The sequence below is a fragment of the Anarrhichthys ocellatus genome, unplaced genomic scaffold (assembly GCF_004355925.1).
Source record: "Anarrhichthys ocellatus isolate YVR2014 unplaced genomic scaffold, GSC_Weel_1.0 scaffold2, whole genome shotgun sequence".
Classification (NCBI taxonomy): domain Eukaryota; kingdom Metazoa; phylum Chordata; class Actinopteri; order Perciformes; family Anarhichadidae; genus Anarrhichthys; species Anarrhichthys ocellatus.
In genome coordinates this window covers 17,159,559-17,184,841 of record NW_022280032.1, presented here as the reverse complement: position 1 = coordinate 17,184,841, position 25,283 = coordinate 17,159,559, and the positions used below count along the sequence as shown (strand labels likewise).

Below are 25,283 nucleotides of genomic sequence, written 5' to 3'. Positions count from 1 at the left end.
ACACACACACACACACACACACACACACACACACACACACACACACACACACACACACAAGGCCGTCTGCAAAGATTCATGCAGAAATACTCTCATGGAGAAACTGAAGAAAGGAGTTTTAAATTCTGAAGATGGACTGAGTTTGTCAGAAACACTACTTCTCTACTTTGATGTTCCACATTGACGCTATACAAAATCAGATGATTAAAGCCAAGCTCCATATGTTTCGTTATTTTGTTTTCCCGCTGACTTCCATCTGTCTGTTTATGGTAAAGACATAAACTGATGCTGTCGCCACCACCACAGCTCTGCACACTTAGCACCTGAGGAAAGGGCTTATCGTTGCTAATCTGATCACACCTGCAAAAGTGCAAATAAAGTCTGTTCAAAACAAAGCCCGCTCAATAGAAGCACTATATTGTCCTCGCAACTTTTCACACGTCCAAATAAAGAATACACCCAGAAGAATGAAACATCGATAACTGGTGCGTTCTCTAGATGTTTCAATGGATAATTAAGTAAAAGATGGATGTGGTAAACTTTTAGGGAATAGTGTGAGTTTTAGGGAATTATGTAAATCCCTTTAGAGAGTGAGCAGAGAAGATTGATTCCACTGTTATGTGTTCGTTGAATTGGAATTAAAGCCAGCAGACTGTAAGCTTAGGTTAACATGAAGTCGTAGGAGGAAAGAGAAATTAGAGAAACACAGCTGTAGCGGAGTTGGCAGGTCTTTTTTTTTCTACCTTTTGACAGAGCCACATGAGCTGATAGAGATGAGAGTTCATCTATCTTTTATATCTTAATAATAAGCGTATATCCAAAACATGTCTAACTAGGCAGAACACTCGCCAATGAGCAGTTATTACAGCATTTTACAATTAATCTCTTTTTCCCAGGTTTGCTCCTTGTTGATTGTTGCCATCGGGGTGTATGCTCAAGTCCAGAAAGCTACAGGTACATACATGACACATGTTTTACATATTCAGGTGCACGTAGTGGCACTTTTCCACACTCTTCAGAAATAGTCTATTACCCTGTGTTGTAGTTATAGAACATGATCTTTTTAGTTTTTTTTAGATTTACTGTATGTCGATTTATTCCTGTGATAAACTGTTGCTTCTCCATTCATTGCAGTCTCTTGAGCTGTGCTGGCGTGAGATGGCGGCCTCTTTTAGCTGCACACCTGTTGAGCCAGGCTGACACAAAGCAATCGCTTGATACGTTTAGTTATTTCAATTTGCAATATGCAGCAGATGGACAGCAGAAAAAGGATTTACCTGGGCTCACTCAACTGATTAAGTCTGCATAATCCACAACAGTGCATTAATATTTTAAAAGAATGAATGCAGCCGGTGGAGGAAGGGAGGATTGTAAAATAGGAGGGGGGGATTAATTAGATAGAATGAATAAAGGTTTCAAAAATAGAAATAAAAGCAGGAAAGGAAGTGAAGGTAGGAACAGAGTAGGATAGACTATTAAAAAGGGTCTTTTCCTGTCTTTCTGCCAGACACGGTGCGGGACACGTTCCTGATCGACCCGGCTGTCGTCCTAATTGTGGTGGGGGTGGTCATGTTCTTCATCACTTTCTGTGGTTGCATCGGAGCCCTGCGAGAGAACATTCGCCTCCTCAAGACAGTAATAGACACATAACTAGTACTGGCACTGTGCTTTGCTTCCGATATCGTAGCTCAAATTCCGTTTAATCCAAAGCCAAGTCTTACATATCTTGTGCAACAACAAATCTGACAGTTATGATTCTGTATTAGTCAAACTGTGTTTTAAAATGTATATGTTTCTTTTCTTACTCTAGTTCTCCTTCAGTCTGACATTGGTCTTCCTCACTCAGCTTGCCGTAGCAGTTCTGGGCTTCTTCTACTCTGACCAGGTACTCATCTGACAACTCTGTGCACTAGATTATATTCGAACATATAAAGTCACTATAAGGTCACATCTGGTCTCCAGTTCTCTTCCACTATCGACCATCAATACCCCTGAGCTCCTGTGGTTTAGTGTATTCTTCCCCAGCTTTTGGACATTCTGTGCATTTGTAAACGACAATGTAGTAAACTTAACAAGGCATACCATCTGAGCCCACAGATTGGCCCACTGAGCCCACAGGGGGACTGTCTTGTCAATGTCAGAGCCACACAGCATACGGACAAAGAAAAACACAGAGGCACCAGCACTACAGTGGAACTCAGTGTTTGTATTGCTGTCTATAAGTCCTGAGAATGTGTGTGTGTCTCAGGTTTGTTTTGAAGACAGCCAGAAAGGAGAGGAAAGCATCACAATTATCTCAGGATGCACTGACGTCAATCCACTTGACTGCGAAATACTCTCAATATAATTCCAGTTTATTCAAATTTAGGCCTTATTTTCATACTTTTGACCATCAAAGAACAGTGTACTCAAGACGAGGCAAGAAACAAAAGCAGTCAGATGATCAGACCCTCTAACCTACAATTACTACCTACTGTATACTGTCATCATTAACATCTTTGACCCACTGCACATGCCATCGCTGTACATGCACATTCTTTTCTCTGATATTAGGGATTATCCCATTACAGACTTTTTAGATGCGTTTATTTTTGATTCAACATGTTAAAAGCAATGTCCCGGCAATGTTCAGGCGAGGGGGTGCTTTTCTGAGGTACGTGGTCTCTGATCCCTTTATTTGAACACGTTGAAATGTTAGGCATTAGGCTGACATTCTACACTGTGTTCAGACTCAGAGATAACAAAACAGCTTCGCTGGTGAAGCCTACTCTATTTTCCATCAATAAGGTAATTGATAAAGAATCTGACGAATAAGCAGAATCGATAATGACACTGGTATCAATAATATCTTATCACTTCCCATTATTCCTAACAGCTTGCATGTATATTAGTCTCTCAATCTCACAAATGTACTACATATAAATTTTAATTCTAAACACTTATTAAGCATGTAATATGTATGAACTAGAAAAGACTAAAGCTGTGTCCCAAATTCGGACGTTTAGATTTGTCTCATGTGCAAATTTATTATGCAGCAAAATTGTTAAAGGGTCAAGATCCGAGATTGGGAGCATTTCAATTGACTCTCAACGGCTCTCTTTCCAACAGCCAACAATCGAGCGTTAAATATTACAATCACACAGACAATTTGGATCAGAGGCTCATCTCCAACGAGCCTATGATCAGCTGCAACCTCAGTATGAGCAGTGCAACGTGGCCGCAGCGGGGCTAACCAGTGGGGCACGCTCCCATGTACTAACATGCACTGGGTGGCCCAGCTATGTCAACAAAGCAAGGAGAAGAGTGACTTCATTCTCTGCTCAGGTAGACATTACTATATGTTTATATAGAAAATATTTGTTTGCTGCTATATTAATGCTTTGAATTTTAAATACAGCATTAAGATTGATGTACACAATGCAATGTACTGACGTACGACCCTATACTGCATCATTTCCTGTAAGCATAAAATGCTAGTGTGTTTAATTCTGGCACACATAAACAGTAGATATTTGTATGCAATTATTATGTATTATGGAATTAGGAAATACAAGACGATATTGGATTCTCAGATTGTTTCATCGGAATGAGTTTTAGAGCCTCGAGAGGATCAATTTTACATACTTTAACAAGGACAACATAGTTTAGAGAATAAATATAATTGTGTGTGAAGGATTCTTTTTTTCTGTCCATTGAAAAAAACCCAATATTTTTATAACCCCTTGTTCCGATCATTGAATAATAATGCCTGTGTCTGTATGAGAACAGGCAATCCTCTCAATGACTGCGTGCATGTATGTATATGTTTGTATCCATCTGAGCACCGCATATGATCCCAGCAATTGATTTAGCATCAACTTATCTCCTTTACATTAACATCCTATTAGGGCTCCATTGAGAATAAATACATAAGAGCCAGCAGCGGCAACATTCTCTGACACCGATGTGTGCCCAGGTGCCGGGTGCCTGATGACACCTCTCCTCTCCCTTGTGTTCCCTGTCAGCGCTCGGACTGCCTGCTGCTAAACAGAGCAGTTTAACAACCCTCTCAACATCCTTCCTCGCTAAATGATTCAAATGCTTCGGCACTTCAAAGTGGAAGAAAATGTTCCATTTCAGCAGATCCCTTGAAGGAGACTTTGCCACTAATGACATGGGGAGGTGTGACGGTGGGAACCGAGGCCCACGAGCATTCTGCACCACATGGAGAGACAGAAGGAGAGGGGAGTGCAGGGCGAGGGTGGGGAAACACCGTCAAAATACTAACACAATTTAGTAAAACTACTTCAGGATGAAGATTTTGATATTTTGGGCTAATTTGATACAGCTCACAGTATTTATCAACATAACCTGTTCTAACGTTGGCTATAACAAGAACAATTCCGAGAGCCTTCAGCAAACTGCTTTCAGAAGTTCATTTCAGGCCTAATGACATTTTAAAGTTCAGTGTACATTAGCATACAGTGCTCCTATTAGCATATATTACATCTGACCTCAAGTCTGTGTAACCATGGCCCCCCCTGTTTTGAGATTTCTAACGGATGGAGATTTGTATTAAATACATTTTTAAATATATTTATATGTGAGGATATAAAAACTAAATAAAATGAAAATAATATCATGGGCAATGAAAGCTAACAAAATACGGTCACACACAATTTTAATGTCTGAATCAACCGTATCGAGTTTAAAATCCTCATTACAGATTATTCAAACAAATCAATGGTTTTAATTCATATTTCATGCGGGCTTTCTTTATTCAGCTCAAGTGGAGCTGATGACAATTTCCAAATGGGCAAATTCAACCAATTATCTACTGCAGCTGAAACAACATAAAACCTGTGTGTGTGCGCTCTGTATTTGGTGTGTGTCGTGTACATTGAGCTCAAAGGCATGAATCATTTTTATTATTAGCATTATATTGCACTCCAGCCATCACACGGCAGCAGTTCCTGCTCTGCTGCCATATTGTTGAGATACATCCCGCAGGATGCTCATACAATGCACACAAGAGGAGGTTATGTGTCCCCCTCATATATTTATATATATGAGTATTATTTATGTTTATTTTTACGTGGGCAGATACATGAACATAGAACATTCCAGGGAGAGACCAACACCGCATATCATAGCGTTTATAGCCTAAAAGTTCATTTGTAAAATGTGTCCCTTGGTGGCCTTTTATAAAGAATACATATGCGGTGCAATGCAACATAAATGCTGTACAATGAATTTAACAATAAAGGTAAAAGTAGATCAAATAGAAACAAAGCCTCAAAGATTTCAAATGATCCCAGATATGATCCATTTTTAGTTGAGTGAGGATTTCCACAGCGTCTGTCCATAGGACGTGTCAAGAGAAGGCACTTTGCAATCCTCCATAGATGCAGCCCGAGTGATTCAGGGAGCCCAACAACCTGAGAAGTTCACCGCTCACTGAGCACCATAGTTGCCTGGTTAAAGAGACATTTGTCGATAAGTTCACCACTGGCAATTTCAACGTATTTAGAAGATAGCAATGTTGTTATTAAAGGTATATAATGCTAGTTTCCTAAAAACAATGCATAGACTTATTGCACACACTTGTGTGGCGGTGTCTGTATGTACAGAGACCTTCCCCGCCTGTTTTGTTTTATCTTCTTTATTTTGCTGTGGTAGCGACGTCTCTGGGTGAGACGTCAGCAAAGACTATTTTGGTCCCCCATGGGTGTGTAACCCCCAGCCAATGTGTGCAGCCCATTCACATTCAAAGGTCAAACACCGCCACTTTGTCACGCACCTCGGTGCAGTGAGGCTCAAGGTATGCGACGCTCTTGAGCATGTTACGTCGCTGCATGTTTTATGTGCTTCTTTCTTTTACCTGTCTCTGCTATGTGGTGCTATGTCAGACTGTCAGTGAAGGCACTTGGAGAGCAGACAGCAGGAAAAAAACGTGCCTTGGGCTGCATTCATTAAAAATAAGGCACCCTTCTGCAGGTTTGTGAGGAGGTATGGATGTGTTTATGTGTGCTTTAGAAAGTAACTGAAACAATCAGGAAATAAAGTTTTATTCTTCTGATTCACGGCTTTTTACTCACTACTGCCATCCCTCTCTTCATTCATTCTCCAGCTTGCTCGTCCACCTTTGCGCTCCCTCTCTCGCTGGTAAAGCTGGAGAGGAGGGGGGAAGTTTGTATGCTCTATTTACAAACAGTAACTAAGAAAATGACTTCATGTGATACCTTTATAGCTATTATCCTGTGTATAAACTCCCACATGTCCCCTCTCTTAGACTCGGGATGCTTTGGGAAAGTTTGTGAAGAAAGCCATCGTGCACTACAGGGATGACCTGGATCTGCAGAACCTGATGGATTACATCCAGAAAGAGGTGTTCTGGTCAATTCCACTTGAGCCCAGAGTGGCTGTGTCTGTGTGTGTGTGTGTGTGTATAGCTATCCACATCACATAAGTCTTTAAGTTGATCACAGCTAGTGGTTTATTGACCAGGAAACCACAACAAAAACCCACAAAGCTGTATGACTTATGTTTGTTATTTTGGCTTTGGTGAGGGATTTCCACATGAGTGGCTACATGTTACTCACAGTTCCTGTACTCTACGGGTCTCCTCATGTGATATTCCTCTTCCATCTGCACACACTGGCACACTTGTGGGCCTGGGTTTTCCCATGGGAGAAGCCCAGACTGGCAGGATGTATAGTTCACAGCAAGACCACGGTTCTAAATATAAACCTGCTGTGCTCTCCTCTCCCTCTCTTTGTCTCTCTTTTTTCACTCAGTTCAAGTGTTGTGGGTGGAACAACTACACAGACTGGTCTTGGAACCTGTACTTTAATTGTACACATGAGAACCCCAGCTCCGAGCGCTGTGCTGTGCCTTATTCCTGCTGCAGTCCTGTTCCTGGAGAGGTGTGTGTTTCTTGGTGTAGCCTCATGACATACAATGTGTGGACAAAAAAACTCACTAGCTAAAAGCTTCATGGAAAACCACTAACTGCAAAGCAATTTAAACTATAAAACACTCCCATAAAGAAGACTCAGATTAGGTTGAATGTGAAGCAAGGTGCTCGGTGTAAAAACTTAGATTTACTTCATTTCAAAATCGAGTTTGTACTAATGCCGTGTGCTGTGGCTCAGCAGCATCCACTGAAATGATAGAATAAAAATCAGAATCAGCTTTATAGGCCATGTATGTGTACAGGCGCAACAGGGAAAAAAAGTAGAACAGATGTATAAACATTTAACAACTATGTACAATAAGTATAAATATATATCCAAAAACTATATATATATATGAACAGAAACCTATAAACTACAATGGCAATGAAATTGAGGTGATAGTGCAAGTGGTGGTAATAGTGCAAACAGAGATAGTGGTGCAGTATGTCTGATTTATTGTTCATCAGAGTGACGGCCAGAGGAAAGCAGCTGTTCCTGTGTCTGGTGGTTTTGGCATCTATCAGAGGGGAGGAGTTGGAACAGCTTGTGTCCAGGGTGTGAGGGGTCTGCAGTGATCGTTCCTGCCCGTTTCCTGACTCTGGAGGGTTACAAGTCCTGGATGGAGGGCAGGCTGGCACCAATGATTTTTTCTGCAGACCTGACAGTCTGTTGTAGTCTGCCAAACCCCACAGTGATAGAGGAGCAGAGAATCAGCAGCTCCTGAGGCAGGTTGAACTTCCTAAGCTGGCCTCTGCTGGGCTTTTTTCCGGATGGTGTCGATGTTGGGGGCCCACTTCAGGTCCTGGGAGATTGTGGATCCCAGAAACCTGAAGTTCCCCACCGCAGACACAGTGCTGTTGAGTATGGTGAGGGGGGGAGGCAGTGTTGGGGGGCTCCTCCTGAAGTCTACTGTCATCTCCACAGTTTTGAGCTTCTTCAGTTCCAGGTTGTTCTGACCACACCAGAGGACCAGCTGTTCAACCTCCCGTCTGTATGCAGACTCATCACCGTCCCTGATGAGGCCGATGACCGTTGTGTCGTCTGCGAACTTCAGGAGTTTAACAGATGGGTCCTCTGAGGTGCAGTCATTGGTGTAGAGGGAGAAGAGCAGTGGGGAGAGCACACACCCCTGAGGGGCGCCAGTGCTGATAGTCCGAGTACTGGATGTGATTTTTCCCAACCTCAGCTGCTGCATCCTGTCAGTCAGGAAGTTTGTGATCCACTGACAGGTGGAGGCTGGCACAGTGAGCTGGGAGAGTTTGGGTTGGAGTATTGCTGGGATGATGGTGCTGAATGCTGAGCTGAAGTCCACGAACAGAACCCTTGCATATGTATGTCCCTGGGGAGTCGAGGTGTTGCAGCATGTAGTGCAGTCCCATCTTGACTGCTTCATCCACCGACCTGTTTGCAAGGTAGGCAAACTGCAGGGGGTCCAGCAGGGGGTCCTGTGATGTCCTTCAGATGGGTCAACACCAGTCTCTCAAAGGATTTCATTACCACAGACGTCAGGGCGACGGGCCTGTCATCATTTAATCCTGTGACGGAGGATTTCTTGGGGACTTGGACCTTTGCCACTTACAGACAATAAAAGTATATAACTGCAACAGTTTTCCAAATCTCAGTTCTTCGAGTGAGATGTTAGGATACAATGAAAGAGAATTGCAAATGTAGATTTGCTCATGTGCGCCATCTAAAGGGAATTGGGGAAGTAATAGCTTGTGAACAGATGCGTTACCTGCAATTTTAGGCAAAGAACATTATTCTGGTCCCAGACCTCTGAATAACTGCCCATAACTGTTCAGAAATTCAAATAAATCTGGTGTAGTGGCCACTTAAAGCCGTTTCCACACAGTTAAAGAGAGAAGTGGTCAGCAAGAACATATTACGCAGGATTAGGACTGGGGACATCATCTTTATACATGGCTAGTACGGTACATTCATAACAAATATAGATAGAAAAATGGTGACAAGCATGGATGAGATGAAGGCAGCTTTACAAGTTGTTGTAAGTGGATTTAAAGAGACAACAGCTCTTAAACCAACATATTTCTTTGAATCATGTGTAAAGCAGAAACAAAGTTATTAATTGATCCACGCAGCCACTACCGCAGCTTCTGTGTCAAATGAAAATGAGAAGGCCTGGCATGGGACAGATATGTCACTAACTACTGATTGGTTATGGCAAAACAAAATAACCTTTCCTCCCAAGAGGGCTAACTTTAACTCTAGGCTGAATGAATGAAGTGAAATGGCAAGTTAATTTCCTGATTATCAGGCATCATGTATGTCACCAAAGCATTTATTTTTTTACAATTGATAAATATCTTGAACCAATAAAAGTCTTGCAAGTTTGCATCACTGTTAACATAAACACACACACACACGTCCACACATATATATATATATATATATATAAAGAAGTCACAGTATGGTATATCATAAAATAGCCATACAATAGGATGTAATAAAAAGTCATAATTTAGTATGTAAAAAAGGCATATGATAGCATGTCAACATAAAAAGTCTTTACAAATTAATATTAAAGTATCGCTTAAAATAGTTTAGTGTGTCATAAAAAGTCATAAAAAAGCTATACTAGAGTATGTAATAAAAAGCCATAATAAAGTATGTGATGAGAAGTAAAAAAAAAGTCATACGATAGTATGTCATACAATTGTAATACTACAGTATGTCCTAAAAGTCTTATAGAGTCTCCGTATAGTATCTCATAAAAAGATCATACTATAGTCATAAAAGTCGTACTGTATGTCACAAAAAATAATTCTATACGATGGCAAAAATAAGTCACAGTATAGTATGCCATACAATTGTAATATTACAGTATTTCATAAAAAGTCATAGTGTGTAAAAAAAGTCATGGGATAGGATGTCACAAAAAAAGTCAGACTATACTATGTCAAAAAGTCATAGTATAGTATGTTGTCAAAATTCAGAAAAAAGTCAAACTATAGTATGTTGAAAAAGTCAGAAAAAAGACATAGTATAGTAGGTTGTCAAAAGTCAGAAAAAAGTCATAGTATAGTATATTGAAAAAGTCAGAAAAAAGTCATCGTATAGTATGTTGAAAAAGTCAGAAAAAAGTCATCGTATAGTATGTTGTCAAAAGTCAGAAAAAAGTCATAGTATAGTATGTTAAAAAAATTTTTTAAAAGTCATAGTATAGTATGTTGTAAAGAGTCATAGTATAGTATGTTAAAAAAGTTTTTAAAGTCTTAGTATAGTATGTTGAAAAAGTCAGAAAAAGGTCATAGTATAGTATGTTGAAAAAGTCAGAAAAAGGTCATAGTATAGTATGTTGAAAAAGTCAGAAAAAAGTCATAGTATAGTATGTTGAAAAAGTCAGAAAAAGGTCATAGTATAGTATGTTGAAAAAGTCAGAAAAAGGTCATAGTATAATATGTTGAAAAAGTCAAAAAAAGTCATAGTATAGTATGTTGWCAAAAGTCAGAAAAAAGTCATAGTATAGTATGTTGWCAAAAGTCAGAAAAAAGTCATAGTATAGTATGTTGAAAAAGTCAGAAAAAAGTCATAGTATAGTATGTTGTCAAAAGTCAGAAAAAAGTCATAGTATAGTATGTTGAAAAGTCAGAAAAAGTGATAGTATTGCATGTCGAAAAAAGTAATAGTATAGTATGCCATAGATAAACATATTATAGTATTTAATAAAAAAGTCATCGTATAGTATAAAATCATAAAATATTGACAATCTTCTGTCACCAGGTAGAGCAGCAGCAGTTGAATAAATTCCAATCTGCAGAATCAGGTGTTCAAAGTATGTCAAAAAAAGTGATAAAAAAGTGTCGAAAAAAACCATTAAAAAGTCATAATATTGCTTGTCGAAAAAATTCATATTATGTTGCAAAAAGTCCTCAAAAAGTCACAGTATAGTATGTCAAAAAATCATGAAAAAGCCATAGTATAGAATGTCGAAAATGTTTATTTAAAAAGTCATAGCATAGCATGCCAAAAAAAGTCATAAAAAGTCAATGGGACGGCAATAAGATCTTGTGATATTATTTTACAAAGTAACTCTGTAGCTCACCAGGTAGAGCAGGTGCAGTCATACATATTCCTTATTGCAGAATCAGGGGTTCAAATCCAGCTCTTGGCCGTTATCTGCATGTAGTCAACCATCACTCTCGCTACTGTAGAAGAATAAAAGGACCTAATATAAAATGTCAAAAAAGTGATAGTATACTATGTTGACATATTAAAAAAAATGTCATAGTATAGTATGTCGCAAAAATGTCATAGTGTAGTATTTCAAAACTATTGTAAAAAGTCTTAAAATTGTCATCGTGTAGCATGTTGAAAAAAGTCCTAATATTGTCATAGTATAGTTTGCAAACAAGTTTATAAAAAAGTCATAGTATTGTATGTTGAATTGGTTTTTTTTAAAGTCACAGCATAGCATGCCGGAAAAAGTCCTAAAACGTCAATGGGACGTCAATAATCTTTGATATAAGTCTTGTGATATAAATATATAATAGAGTATGTAAAAAAAAACATGAAAAAGCCAAAGTATAGCATGTCGAACAAAGTCGTAGTATAATATGTTGATAAAAGTCATATAAAGTCATAGTACAGCATGTCAAAAAGGTAAAAAACAGAAGTTTCTTTGGTTGAAGTAAGTTGTCCCGTGTAGAACTGGTCTGATAACCAGTTTCTTCCTTGTGAAGAATCTGCGGCTTTCATGAATGACTGGTGTTTGATTTTGATTGTCTAATTTAAGAACCAGCTCCATGAGGTTATTTGCAACAAAACAAAAGATCTAAATAACGTAATAATCAAGGGTAAAGTGTCTAAAATCAAGCCCAAGCTAAAGCTAGCCAACTGGTATATAATGCTCATCTTCAACATATAGAGTGTTGATATGTTGTCTGATATGCAGTCGACAGCATCACGACCAACCTTCAAGAGAGTGTTTGGCAGTAACTATTTATTTATTTATGTTTCAAAAGGTTTAATTACATTTTTTTCTTCGCAGAACCAACACTCACAGCCGCCTCCACAGGCATAACAAATTAAATGTGTGCAGATAAGAACGCATGCTGGACCACAAGCAGTATATATGTAAATACTGTTCTCGTGAATGCATGAATACACTCATTTGCACTCACACAAAGACACATTTGCAATGCTTGTCTAACCTATGCAGACATACAGCAGCACAGCTTTACAAGCCACCAGTAAAGAAAATCCTCGTATTTTATGTGAAGACAGTAAACAAAAGAGTCCATGTAGATCAATCACACTAATATTGATTATACATCATGCTACATGGAAAACAGATCACAGCAACCTTTTTCTACATGGGTGAAAAATCTATTAATTAAACACTAGAGGAGCTGTTGCAGTGCTGCAACCTGCTGTTCATACCCTGTAACTGCATGGCCGCCTCAGGGACTGATTAATCTTTCTTGTCACATCAAACGGACATGGTTGTATCGCTATCTTGCGGTTTTCTTTCCCCTTCTTTATTCACAAGTCTCTACAGTCAACAAAAGCATCTGCAGAACTCTCCCTTTGCTGTCAAAACAGTGAATATAATGTCAATGCAAAAATAACACAAGAGATAGGAAAAGCAGCTTATGAGAGTCTCTTCTGAATACTACAGTATTTCCATTGTTTCAGGTTTAATAGACAAGACAAAAAAAGTAACACTGAAGACAATCTCTCAAACCCTCTCTCTCTCTCCGTCTTTGTCCATCTGGCACACAGACAGTGATCAACACTATGTGCGGTTTTGGGGTTCAAACCATGAGCCACCTGGAGGCAAACAAGTCGATCTACCCGGTAGGCTGTGTGGACAAAGCGGTGATGTGGATCGAGTCTCATCTGTTGCTGGTGGGGGCTCTCGCCTTGGGCCTGGCCTTGCCTCAGGTAACCCCACACATGACTACACTTAATTCAGGCTGCACACTAATTGACAAACAGGGATTTCCCATTGGCAACCTCAGGCAATTCTGGCTGAGAAATGGCTCTAGTTTCATCTTAAATAAGCTCTCACACACACAAACACACACACACACACACACTCAGATACAAGTCAATATAAATGAGAGTGTAGCAATCAACATATTGATGGGCCCGGCACCCTCAAAGGAAGACTTGCATGGTGTATTTGGACAGGGCTAAAAGGTAATCCAGGCAGGACCCTGCACCTTTCTTGAACACACACACACACACACACACACACAGCACAAGTGCAGGTAGTCTCACATTGAATAACCCTGTCCTTGTACAGAAGTAAAAAAAAAAAAATCAAATGAAATTCTTATTCTAAAAGAAACCAACGGGGGTGTAGGGTTAATGTGAGGCCACTGGCATAGAACTGATTTAAAATGGAGGGTTACACCTAGACAGCAATAACTAGGCACAGCGGGACAATGAATTTTTAACTGCCCATTATTCATTTATTACACTGTTCTAGACCGAAAGCTCAGGTTAATGTGCAACCGAGGTAGAAGTCTGCGTGCGATAATGTAAGCTTATGTGCCTGAGACGGAAGCGTACCGACTATTCCCTCCTACTCACCGAGCACCACTGCGCACCACACCTAACGCACAACATCAAGTACCGTTAATAAGTCAAGTCAAAATGTTAGATTGGCCATGAAATCAACTAAGCACTTATCAAAAGCTGCCTCTAAATAATTAGTACGCTTACTTATCAAAAAACGATTCAGCTGCTGTCACATTGCATTCTGCCACAGCATGCAGCTTTGCCACTGGATCTTTTTGCCTGATCTGTCTCACTCTCATCTCTGGCTGATTGGGTCCCCAAAGATTCTGCTAAGAGGGAAGCATGTGAATTACCCATGAGTCCTGTCAAAACAATTGCACTAGTATTCCAGTTTGCTTTGACGTGCAAGGGAATGTGATTATGAAGTTCTCTTTTTGGTCTTGCACATCTTAACTATACACACGATTGCTTGGATTTGTCTGCATAACATACCACGTTTAAATCACACTGTTAATCATTGAGCTTTGCCCCTGAATGTGTGTGTTCTCGCTGAGAGAAGCACTTTGTGATACAGTGTTATAATCCAGTTTATACGACTATACGGTGAATTCAAGTGACACAATCCAGACATTGTTATCTCATTTACAAACTGTTCGTTTGGACCTTGAGCTGCTCGGCACAGGCTGCACAGTCGCAGCGAGTCTGGTCTGTAATCTAAAGTGGCTGCTACTGTCCTCTAGATTGCAGGCGTCGTGCTGACCCAGATCCTGATCTCTCAGATCCAAGATGAGATTACCTCAGTGTTGTGAGAGCGGCCCGCCGCGCGGGGGGGAAGAGACGGGACGAAAAGAACTTGCGGTACTCGTTTGACATGTGCAAGGGCATCTTTTTTTTTATTGCTACTGTATCACTGCGACATCGAATACATTTCTTATTTTAACGTGCCTACAAAAGTGTAGTGCACTTTAATGTCATCACATGCAAAATTCAAAGTGTATATTCATTCTGTATTGATTGTATTCCAAAGTATTTATATTGAAATGTGACAGTTACACTGCTCTATATTGATCAGAAGTATAAATGTGTTCACTTACAAAGCTTAAAAAGGTCTGCATCTAAAAGAGCATTGAAAGAAGTGCTGTATCAAGTTGTATGTAAACACTTCACATTATGGTGTTGACGTTATTAGCACGAGAACCGCTCTGATCGGTCTAGTTGTGAAGAGCCAGCGCTCTCTGCATCAGACGATCCGTCAGAGGGGAGTTGGGCTTCATGGCATCGCGCTCCACCAGAAGACATCTGCAGATATTCAGCACAACACAGAACAGTATGAGGTTTTAAACACAGATTTACAGAGACAAGCTGAGAGGCTAACCCGATCAATAATACAAGTCTAACATGGTGTACAGACAAGCGGATGTGGGTTGCATACAGCCTGTGTTCTGCAAAGACGGCAACTGAGGGGGAACTTGAGTGGACAGCTTCAGCCCCAACATAAACTATACTGGATCATGATGAACTCCAGTGCTTCAAATAGTGCAAGATCTTTCTCCCATAAACTCTTAGCAGACTTTCACAAAGACGCCCGGCACTGAGGAAACAGAAGATTGAAGCACTGTGTTCCCTGCTGTGCATTACCTTCCCAGCTTCTGATGGTGCTTATTCTCAGACTTCATGGCTGCATGAATGAGCAGTTGATTGAAGACATCCCTCTGAGAACAACAGTGGACAAAACCATTAGTAAACATACTCCTGCTGCTCCAACACTGTATATAGAGTCGTTCTTCCCTTCTGCGTTGTACTGTATGCATGTACACTTTTGCACCTTGGGGAATAGTTCTCTGAACACACAGAACATAAAATGCATGAAGTCCATCAGCATCCATCACAGATTCATTATTCATATGTCAATGCACTGGGCTCCGCATTCTCACACACTTTGTTGTATGTTCATGGACGGAAAGGCTGAGTGTTATTCACCTCTGGCCTATTTCACAACAACAGGGATTTGTGTTTTACAAGAGAACACAACACAGTATGATCAACGTTATCTAAAGAGAAAGAAGTGAAGCCTCAAGGCGCTACGCTTTTCGACTGTGCATACGTAAGAGAACCGCAGTTTGGTTTGGACTTGATTTTTACCACAGTTACCTCCTATTATTCCTGGGGACCTTACCTGTGCATCACTGCCACCAATCTCCACCATGCGGTAGCGCAACGGGTAAAGTAATTCCATGCTTCGATTGTAGTTGCCCTGGTTGTACTCCATCATGGCCTGACAGATTGATACACCGATAGCCCCCGCCAACTGATGCTGCTGATTGTCCCCTGGCTCTCTGTCGAGGAAAGAAGACGAGACATTCATTGGTACAGCTGGATGGTTTAGAAGCTAGTGCAGGTGGAAGGAAAGTTGGGTGTAGTTCTTTAAAAAAAAAAAAGATTATTGTCATTTCTATTTTTTTTTATCCTTAAGTTTTAAAGATCGTAAACAAACAAGAAACTGCTAAAAGACTTTCACAAACTGCTTTCCAAACAGTTTAGAACTCAGGAGATCACAGTTAGAATTTTGAGGGAACTTCACACAACACATTAAAAAACATTAACATCAACAAAATCTATTGAACAACTCCAGGTTGGCCGGATGCTGGATTAGCTAATGCTTAGAGTCAGTGCCTCTGTTTGTAAGAGGTGTGAAATTACATCATGGCAAAAATACGGATTATGTTAACCTGTGCATTCCTCCGAAACCAAGGTAATAAGACACGGCTTATATGAGAGTGATGGAATAAAAAATAAAAAATGCAAAGCTCAAACATCCTCATGTCTTGCCTGATAATTCCAAGTAGAGCTGTGTTGAAGAGAACATTTCTGTTTCTTACTTCCCCCCCCCCCCGAAGGTGCATCATTCCCCAACTATTGTGACTTGCATTATATTACATAACACTGAAAAATTTAAAGAACTGGTTTTAAGTGGTAGCTTGTTCTGCGGGCTGTACGCCAGACAAAATGGAGAGCACAGGATGTCCGTGGTGCCAGAACACATTGTAACCACAACTCCCCACAGAGGCAGCAGCTGCTGGTACATCTGCTGTAGAGGGAAGACTCCGGCCTCTGAGACGGACTGCGGCTCTGTATTCCCCTTCTGACTGCTCGCGCTCTCTAGCTCGCCATCCTACGCTCAGCCTCGTTCCTGTCTCCGTTTTTACATAAGGCCTGTGTGGCTCTTATGTAAGGCTGACAGAGCGTTGAGGTGTGCAGTGAACAGAAGAAATGGTGCGGAACTTACTTAGCCAATTCCTGGAGGCCCTCCAGCAGACGCTGAGACGTCCCGCTCTCTTTGGCTCCCAGCGATGCCATGAGGAAGTGGACGTCGTTAAACAAGGTCACGTGATCGTCGGTGTGCGGCCGTGTTACCTGGAAGAGCTCCCGCCAACGGTCCTCCACGCACACGCCTGGCACATGCACCAACACAAACACACACTGCTTGAAGGCTGCATAACGGCTACATAGTTATGAGACGCATTTTGAAATGTCCGCAGGCCATTTAGTCTGTTTTAGTGGGAATAGACTAAGAACATGTGGTCAGAGGTTCTGCTAATTACAGCCGTTTCCAACACAGTTTCAGAGTAATGAGGTATGATAACTGAGATTATCTCACCTCATTAGCAGTTTCACTTTAGGCCGTACTATCTTAAATTATCCCAAATTAGACTTGTGGTCGTCCTTCAGCCAATAAGCAACACGTTAGCAAATGTTGCAACACCCTCAAGGCCAATCAGTGGAATTCTGAAGAAGTGACACACTCTGATAAGTGGCGTCTGAGGTATCTTAGATGTTTTTAAACTACCTTTCCAATTTCCTCACTGCAGACAGTGTTTACATTGCCAACGACACATCGGCCTGCATCTTACCCTCCATCTCCAGTCTGCAGAGCATTGAACTGGCATCTACAGTGTCCAACATGGATCCCGTAGTTTTGCAACGTCTGAATACCTAATGCAGGACAAACATTTACTCTTCACCTTGAACACCGAGGGAGGTAACACGTAACTGCATCCACACAATGACATTTTTCAGAGTGATGCATTTTTTTTTTTGTTTTTAAAGACACGTTTATGTCTCGTTGCATTCCCCTGATGTGAGCGCTTAAACATTCATGACGCTCATCTAACTTTATGTACGAATTTCTGTCGCGTTCAGACTTACGGCAACGTTAAGTAAAGTCACGAAATGTTCTTGTCGTTCCTATTTTTAGAGTGAATAAAAAAATAATCAGCTTTGACAGTTGACACTGACATTTGTCATCACATGGATTTGACTTCCATTTGCACACACTTGCCTCCTTGACTCACAACGCATTGCTTTTAGTCTGAATCCCTCGTGTGCTGGTACATGCATATGGCTCTTGAAGGACTCGGTGTGTGTGTATGCACTCAAGACAGATATAGCATGAGAGGTTTGATGCAGAAATCTCAACACAAACCAACCTGAGTGTCGTATATTTGCAGAGCGGCTTCGTACTGCCCCTGTGGAGGAGGCAGAGGTGAGAAAGGTGAATGTGAATAACTCCAGACTTGAGAGATAAGCGGGGTTGATAGATTGTGTGCGGCACAGATGCAAAACACAAATTAACCTCGCAATATAATCAACTTCAGACTTCAAATGACCTGGAGGAAGGGATATCATAAATACAAGTCCCACCAACACTCTCACTGCCAACTATTCGCATGGATGAGAAAAGTCATCATGATATTTACCTTCTCGATGAAGTATAGAGCCCAATGCCAATAGTTATGACTGGCAAGCACGTCAGCTCCCTGGAAATAATTCATACAAATTTGAAATATTTATCCGTGGACTATTTGTCTGTAATTAAATTCAGTAGTAGAAGCTGTACAAGGTTGCTAAAGTGACACACTCACACACACACACTAAGGAATAGCACAAGTTGTACCTGCCAGTCTTTCTCTCTACTTTCCATGAATTTCAAGCCTTTGTCCACTTGTACGGTCATCTCATAAACATGGGCTACAGAGTGAACGGACCAGGCATCGTCCGGAGTCAGAGCGAGGCCCTGCACCAAAGAGTTTAACAGTTTCAAGTAAGGAGAAGCAACACAAATGCAGATACAAACGCTGTGTTTCAGACACCAGTGTAAAATCAAAAATCGAGGCATGCTGGAGTCTAAATGACCATCTTACGTTTGGTCTCTGATGCTCCTCAGGCTTTTTGTCAAGCGACTGTCATGTCGGACTATAATGGAAAAGAAAATCTCACCTCCATGGCTACTTTCAGAGCCTGGTCATAGGAGCGAGTCTCCAGGAGACCGAAGGAATACAGTCCTTTCAGATAGCTAAGGGAACAAACAAACACACACACACACACACACACACACACACACACACACACATAAACGAGAGTGAAATGACCCCAAATTGCTTTTTTAAAAAGTCAACATGATCATTATGCTAATAACTGCCTTCAAATGACTGCTAAGTAGGAATATGGGCTTTAATTTCCGCTGTGGTAAGGTTGTGACAGTATATTGAGTATTTCTCTGGGTAATACAGCAATAGCTTGAAGATATAATTGTTGTGCGGCGTCAATGTCACCTTTAAATGTTTAAGGATTGGATTTTGTTTGGTCTCACTCACCTACAGCCTATACGTGGACTATGTGCTGTTAAATGAAAGATGTGGAAGAAAACCAGAATTGACTTGCTTCAAGTTTTCACCTTAAAGGAAGAGCAAGGCTTCCCACAGTGTGAGAGATTTCCCTCTGCAGGACACCTCAACAGCCTCTTCTTGAAACACTCTCTACCTTCTCAGTAAGAACCACTTTGCTTACAGCCACGAGCTAAGCAGCCACAGCACGGTAATGCTGCTATCAACAGGTACATCGGTCTCTAAACTATCTGGGTCTGTGTGACTTTAATCTTCAATGATCCATGTAAAAACTGCTCATTTTCTTGCATATATCTTGTTTTTTTTCTTTTATGCCTTTTTTCCCCCTCACTTGCGACTCAAATAAACCCGTATGTAGTTCACACACACACACACACACACACACACACACACAGAGTCATAACTAATGTAGTTTTCTGTTTCTTTTGAGAGTTTGCATGTACAGTATTTAATGAGCTCTGGGGCAGCGGAAACAAGTTGTTCACACATCATAAAAATGTCATAAACATTTCATGAGAAAGTCATAGCAGAGTATTTCATAAAAAAAGTCATTGTAATTCTTATGACATACTATACTGTGTAGTATGCAATATAATGTCATACAAAAGCCTTAGTAGAGTATGATATTTAGCCATAGTATAGTTTGCCATAAAATGTTTTAAAATAAGTAATCGTATATGGTTTAACATAAAAATGTACATATCCTATAACATTGACATGGAAAACAGTTACTCGTTTACACATCCATAAAGACATCTTGTATTCGTTTCTTCCCCGAAAGTTTTAATGCTCCAAAGATGATTGACACGCCAAATTCTTTGTAGATGGGTGCTATGAGATAGCTCATTGATAACTGTTAAATAAACACAAATATGATGCACCTGTATACAGAACAATGTCCTGTGTTTGAAGTGTATTAAAGCCCACTTCCACTCCCGCTACATATATAACTAGGCCAATACGTTGAGTTTTAGTAAGATTATAAAGTCATCTAAAAATGCTTGTAATGTTTGCCGTCTTCCGTACCTGTAGAAAGGCATGTGTGGCTTCCAGTAGGGCAGCACCCTGGCCACAGAATCCCTAAGCTGGGCCTGGGCTCCAATGTAGAAGTAGCCATCATGGGCAAACTTGAGGGCCAGCATATCAGTGGGGTGATCCACCAGGATGTCCTCCCATACATCACAGGCCTTTCTAAAACATCTGCAAGAAACACGAGTCAGTGTTAAAGGGAATCAGTGGAGGACAACGGTGAAAAGGTGTACCATGAGAATCACTAAGATGTCAATAGACTTTGTGCTGAACGGAGGAGACGAGAGGCCCTTGACAAACATAAGTATCCTCCGAGACAATATTGAGAAACAAAATGTATTTCTCAATATTACAGTTTATAATACTGTACCATGGGGAAATAAGACACTGCATATAGAATTAGAATATTACTTGCTGTGACTGTGACTGAAATTTACATAAGAGTCTTTGGAACACAATGTGAAAAGATGAATGCTGTGTGTGTGAAGCATGTGACTGTATCACATGGGGACAGAAAAAGAGGAACTGCGTCATGTATTGCATTTATAAACAAGAGCTGGAGTATTTAAAGCTTCATGGGCCATGGGGCACGCTGAACAGATGAGGTCTCAGCTTGCGACAGATGTTTCTGCTCCTGATGTCAACGGGGACCCTCGTGGTTGGACGAGGACAGCAAACAGTTGGGGACCCCCCGCGTAGTGAGCGAGTAGCCAGCCGGTTGGCAGGAGCAGATCGTAGCTTACAGGCTGGTTATTGTTTAGTGAATAGTTCAATAACATATACTTCTGTAAGCATTGCTCACATGAAGTGAGTTGGGGTATATTTAGCTTAACTTTTTCTTAGGAGTGACCTCGAATAGTCACTGGTTATTCTAAGGAGGCCGATTCGACTGCCAATCTCACATTTGAGTTGTTGCAGCAGCGTAGTCGTGGTTGTAAAACAACAGATCATTCAGTCGGGCTATACGGGGGTGCTGAATGTCCGGTGTTACATGGAATTGCTTGGTTGCTTATTAAATCTCCTTAGTGTGCATGAATAAATAACCATGTATGGAGAGTTAGCTTATTGCAGCGTGCGTCTCTCTCTCTCTTGTGGACTGTTCCTTCGCTTCCCTGTTGTTTTACTTCTGTCTGTGCATTAATACAATGGGGGGGGAATGGAATTTGGGCCATAAGTACGAAAAGCAAGCGGCCTAAGAAACCGTGTCCGTCACTCAAGTTCAGTACTTTGGAGAGAGCCTCAACAAACGCCGCTGACTATCTCTCTGAAACAGCAGCTATGAGATAGTCACATGCGTCTCCGCCAATAATTATTATTTATTTTTTTATAATTTTCTATGGATAGATACAGCTTACCCAGAGTGTGAGCAAAAAAGCAATAAAACAAACATACAGGCAAGTCTTGAACAATTAGACTTGACTGTGTTAAAAGTGTGATATTGTTATTTTCAATGCAATTAGACTTTATTTTTGTTATTAAACGTAATTTTGCAAGATGCTTGCACATCCGTTTTATTTTAAGAAGATGTATACTTGGATTTTTTTTTGTTTAATTGATGATTAGTGATGAATATTAATTTTAACTAATTGATATATCATTAACCAATCACAGTGTGATACTTTATCTCCAAATCTTTTGATTTTTAAAGATAGGTAATATACAGTATGTGCATTATTCCACAGAATAAAACGTTGTCTTTTTGAGGGAACTACTGCACTGCATGCCTTTTTTAAATGTATTTATTTATTAAATGGAGTTTATATGTATAGGGTGGAATTCTATACATTTCATTAAAAGCCCTAATGTGGAAGACAACAAAGCACGGTGGGATCCCCGATCACTTGAAGTGTTGAGACCCTCTTTCGTAACCACTGGCCCCGGTATGACCACTTTCCTGTTCATCCCTCGGTGTGGACGGTGTGTGCTGTGGAAACCTGGCTCTGGCTCTTACCCGTGTGAATACTGCTCCATGGCCTCGACATGGAGCCTCTCTCTGGGAGAGAGGACCTGGCTGTTGGCCAGCTCCACTGTTCGCCTCACATCGCTGGCCAGGCGCTCGTTGGTACGGGCGGAGGTTGCTGTTGACACCAGCTCCAGCCCCGTGCTGATCACATGACCCATGACTGCAGGGAAAACAGATAACACGGGTCTTTTCTTCCGGACTGTCTTACTGCAATTTAACAGTTTACATGACAAAAAAATCACATGCACTTGTAAAAGTTTTCCTTTTGAAAACAACTTCAGTACAGATTTGTGTTGGTTACCAACAATTTCAAATATTGTTTTTTACAAATGCTTTGTTTCCAATCCAAAGACAACTGTTACATAACCAGATCTATTGACTATGACTCATGTCCACAATGGTATTCAACCTGAAGACCCCAATTCGTTTTCGTTATGCAAACCATAAAATAGCCAACATTTCAATGGTCTGACCTCTGTACTTTCAGTCATAGTCAAAAGCAGCATGCGAGTTCACGCGGTAGCATCAATAACTGCTGAACCTGCACAACGACAGCTCGATTCATTTGCACGAACAATGATCAAACATTTAGATGAGAGCTCAAACTCATGGCGACACAACAGCAGCATCTATAAACGTCGACGACAAGTCACACAGCTGCTTTGTTTGACAGACGGATATTGATCGACCTCTGCTTCTCGAGCTCAACGGGTTAATGCTAAATATCCAAGGTGTTGTATCAGAGAGGCCCGAAACATAGCAGGAAAGGCGATGACCGATTCCCATATTGACTCATTCCACTGAGCTCGCATGCAAAATACCAGGGTCACGGAACTGGAGCATCTTGATTGCAGCTGTCAGTATTGTTGCTGTACTGTGTGCACTAACATTTTATAACGTATCCGAAGGTCTATTTGGAAACTGCTTGTTTAGCTGAGCAGATCTTTGCCTTTCACAGGTCAGGGTCCCTTCTATTTATGTGCTTAGATTACTCAGCATGTTACGCCGAATCTTTTTAAAAGGACCCCAAAGTACGAGACATGACATGACGATAAGCTTTTAAGATTGTTGCTCCCTCTAACTAGAGCTCTGACTTTGAGGATCTGACCTTTTCAATGTTTATTTAAAGTATCTAAAGGGTCACAGTCAGCAGTAGATATATTTAGCAGCATTGCCTTCATCCCTTTCCTTGTTTTCTTTTTCTGAACTTTTAACACTGGTGTGCTGTTGTCTCCTTTAATGTGTTTTTCACTCTGCTGCTGCCTGACTTCCTGTGTCTCATCAGGACTTACCAAGTAATGCAAAACGTTAAATAAAGCTAATAAATAACCTTCCACCGACTATCTATTTACCAAAGTTGGGATCAGCTGTCTGGATAGCAGAAATGCATCCTTCAAATCCTCCCACGGTTTCATCATTCCGCCATTTCACATACTAGGAGCCCAACAAAAAGAGAGATGTTGTTAATTGTAAATGTGTCTTTCACTACTACAGCCTAGTCTGCAGACAATATCGGTGTGTGTGTGTGTGTGTGTATTACCTGAGTGAGTATGGCGTCATATAGTTTACAAGCCTCATTACTGCTGGTGGACAATGGAAGACATTCTGCACTCCATGCCTGTATGGAGAGAAAGCACAATGATTTAAATACTGTACATCCACACAGCACACACATACAGTGAGCATTCAGTAACATCCCAGTGAGCACTAACCCGGATTTCAACGTTGATTTCTGGTTGAAAAAGCGTTGATTTGGGGTCTGAACCCCATTGATGAAATATGAAATATTGATGGTTTGTTCAGTTGTAGGTTGAAAGAGACGCGATTTTGGTTACTTTAAACGTATTTCTCCAAAATCATATTACGCTGACCGTTGATATGTGGTCTACACGAAGACGTTATTTCAACGCATTCAATGTCTCATACAAAACTTCATAAATATGGAACTATAGACTGTGTGCTGTCAACAAGAAGCTCCCAGGACATCGCAATGAGAGCAGAGCACATTAGGCTCGTTCGAGTTGAACTGCGCCTCGCCTGGAAAGCAGATGAGTGTCTTCTTCTTCTTCTTCTTCTGTTGTTTTGTGGCGGATAATAATACATTTCTTTCTCAAATTCTATTCATTAGTGTTGTTGACTCTAAATATTCCAGAAAAAGTTTCCAACATTTGTCACTAAAGCTTTCCTCTCCAATCTCTCTTAGACCTTTTTTCAAAACTTCTCTCTCTGACTCGTACCTCTGACAGGACAATGAAACATGGTCCACGGTTTCTTCTTCTCCACAAAATTTACACTTCCATTATTATGCTTTCTAATAACAGAGGGAACTGTTCAGTCAGAGTCTTCAATCAGAGGAGCGGCGGTTCGATCCCCGGCTCCGCTAGGAGCATGTTGATGTGTCCTTGAGCAAGACACTTAACCCCAAAATTGCTGGTCTTTCGGTTTGGATGTCTTTTCATATATTTAACTATGTTATTATTGTAATTGAGGATATAAGATTGGGCATATTTTAGTTCTTGGATGTCATATTTATATAAATAAATATATGTGAAGGTTGTTGCAATCTTTCCATAAATATATTTTCTTCTATGTATTTCCTCATACGTGGCTGTGATGTAGTGCTCACTTATACAATCGTAATCCCTGCAATTGATATGAGATGTGTCTTTTAGATCTCCAGCAATATGTTTGGGAATGTGTGACGAATCAGGCGACAGAGGCAGAAAACCGCTGCAGCTGTTAAGCGAACACAACACACGCACGGAAGGGAAACCAGTAGGTTCAGAAACCAGTAGGCACGTAACACCGGGTTAGTGCTCACTGGGTATGCAAACTGTTATGCCACACCTGTCCCACGAAGCCCGTTAGTTTTAGTTAACTTTAAACATGCATGGACAGCGAACATCAGTCTAATTCTTCCTAAAGCGCCACCACTCACCTTGCAGTCCCTGAAACTCGATGCCATCATTATTGAAGTGCGTTAACTTCTCCAAACCTTCGACAAGTACTCACTGGCGCAGCCTCTGGTAACTTTAACGCAACATCACCGGAAGTCAATTTCAGTGCTTTCAAAATAACGGTTCAAACGTGTAAAATAAAATTTGTATAGAAGTAATACAATAGGTAACTCAATTATACACGTTTTAACGTCTGCATTTTGTTAACAGTGGTGAGGAGAACGGACAA

At 40.7% G+C, this 25,283-nt stretch overlaps 2 protein-coding genes across 3 annotated transcripts in view; one reads left to right on the top strand and one right to left on the bottom strand.

Annotated features, from left to right (window-relative positions):
* tspan33b (tetraspanin 33b) overlaps nucleotides 1-16,234 on the top strand; it is a 21,001-nt gene extending 4,767 nt beyond the window's left edge. Inside the window, exons 2-8 of one of the 2 annotated variants that reach the window (XM_031862804.1) lie at nucleotides 897-954; nucleotides 1,508-1,635; nucleotides 1,811-1,885; nucleotides 6,272-6,367; nucleotides 6,777-6,905; nucleotides 12,678-12,839; nucleotides 14,162-16,234. In XM_031862804.1, coding sequence (XP_031718664.1) covers nucleotides 897-954; nucleotides 1,508-1,635; nucleotides 1,811-1,885; nucleotides 6,272-6,367; nucleotides 6,777-6,905; nucleotides 12,678-12,839; nucleotides 14,162-14,230 — 717 coding nt within the window. In that variant the 3' untranslated portion in view covers nucleotides 14,231-16,234. Of the gene's footprint in view, nucleotides 1-896; nucleotides 955-1,507; nucleotides 1,636-1,810; nucleotides 1,886-6,271; nucleotides 6,368-6,776; nucleotides 6,906-12,677 lie in introns of both variants that reach the window. The other variant, XM_031862795.1, reaches the window with a different exon arrangement.
* On the bottom strand, nucleotides 14,287-25,283 carry ttc38 (tetratricopeptide repeat domain 38). Its single transcript, XM_031862729.1, has 14 exons — nucleotides 25,036-25,283; nucleotides 23,638-23,715; nucleotides 23,450-23,531; nucleotides 22,086-22,257; nucleotides 20,132-20,305; nucleotides 18,699-18,774; nucleotides 18,376-18,495; nucleotides 18,179-18,238; nucleotides 17,909-17,947; nucleotides 17,333-17,414; nucleotides 16,708-16,873; nucleotides 15,598-15,757; nucleotides 15,060-15,133; nucleotides 14,287-14,720 (listed from the first exon to the last, which is right to left on the bottom strand). The coding sequence occupies exons 1-14, from the start codon at nucleotides 25,063-25,065 to the stop codon at nucleotides 14,633-14,635; spliced, it is 1,401 nt and encodes a 466-aa protein (XP_031718589.1). The 5' UTR covers nucleotides 25,066-25,283; the 3' UTR covers nucleotides 14,287-14,632.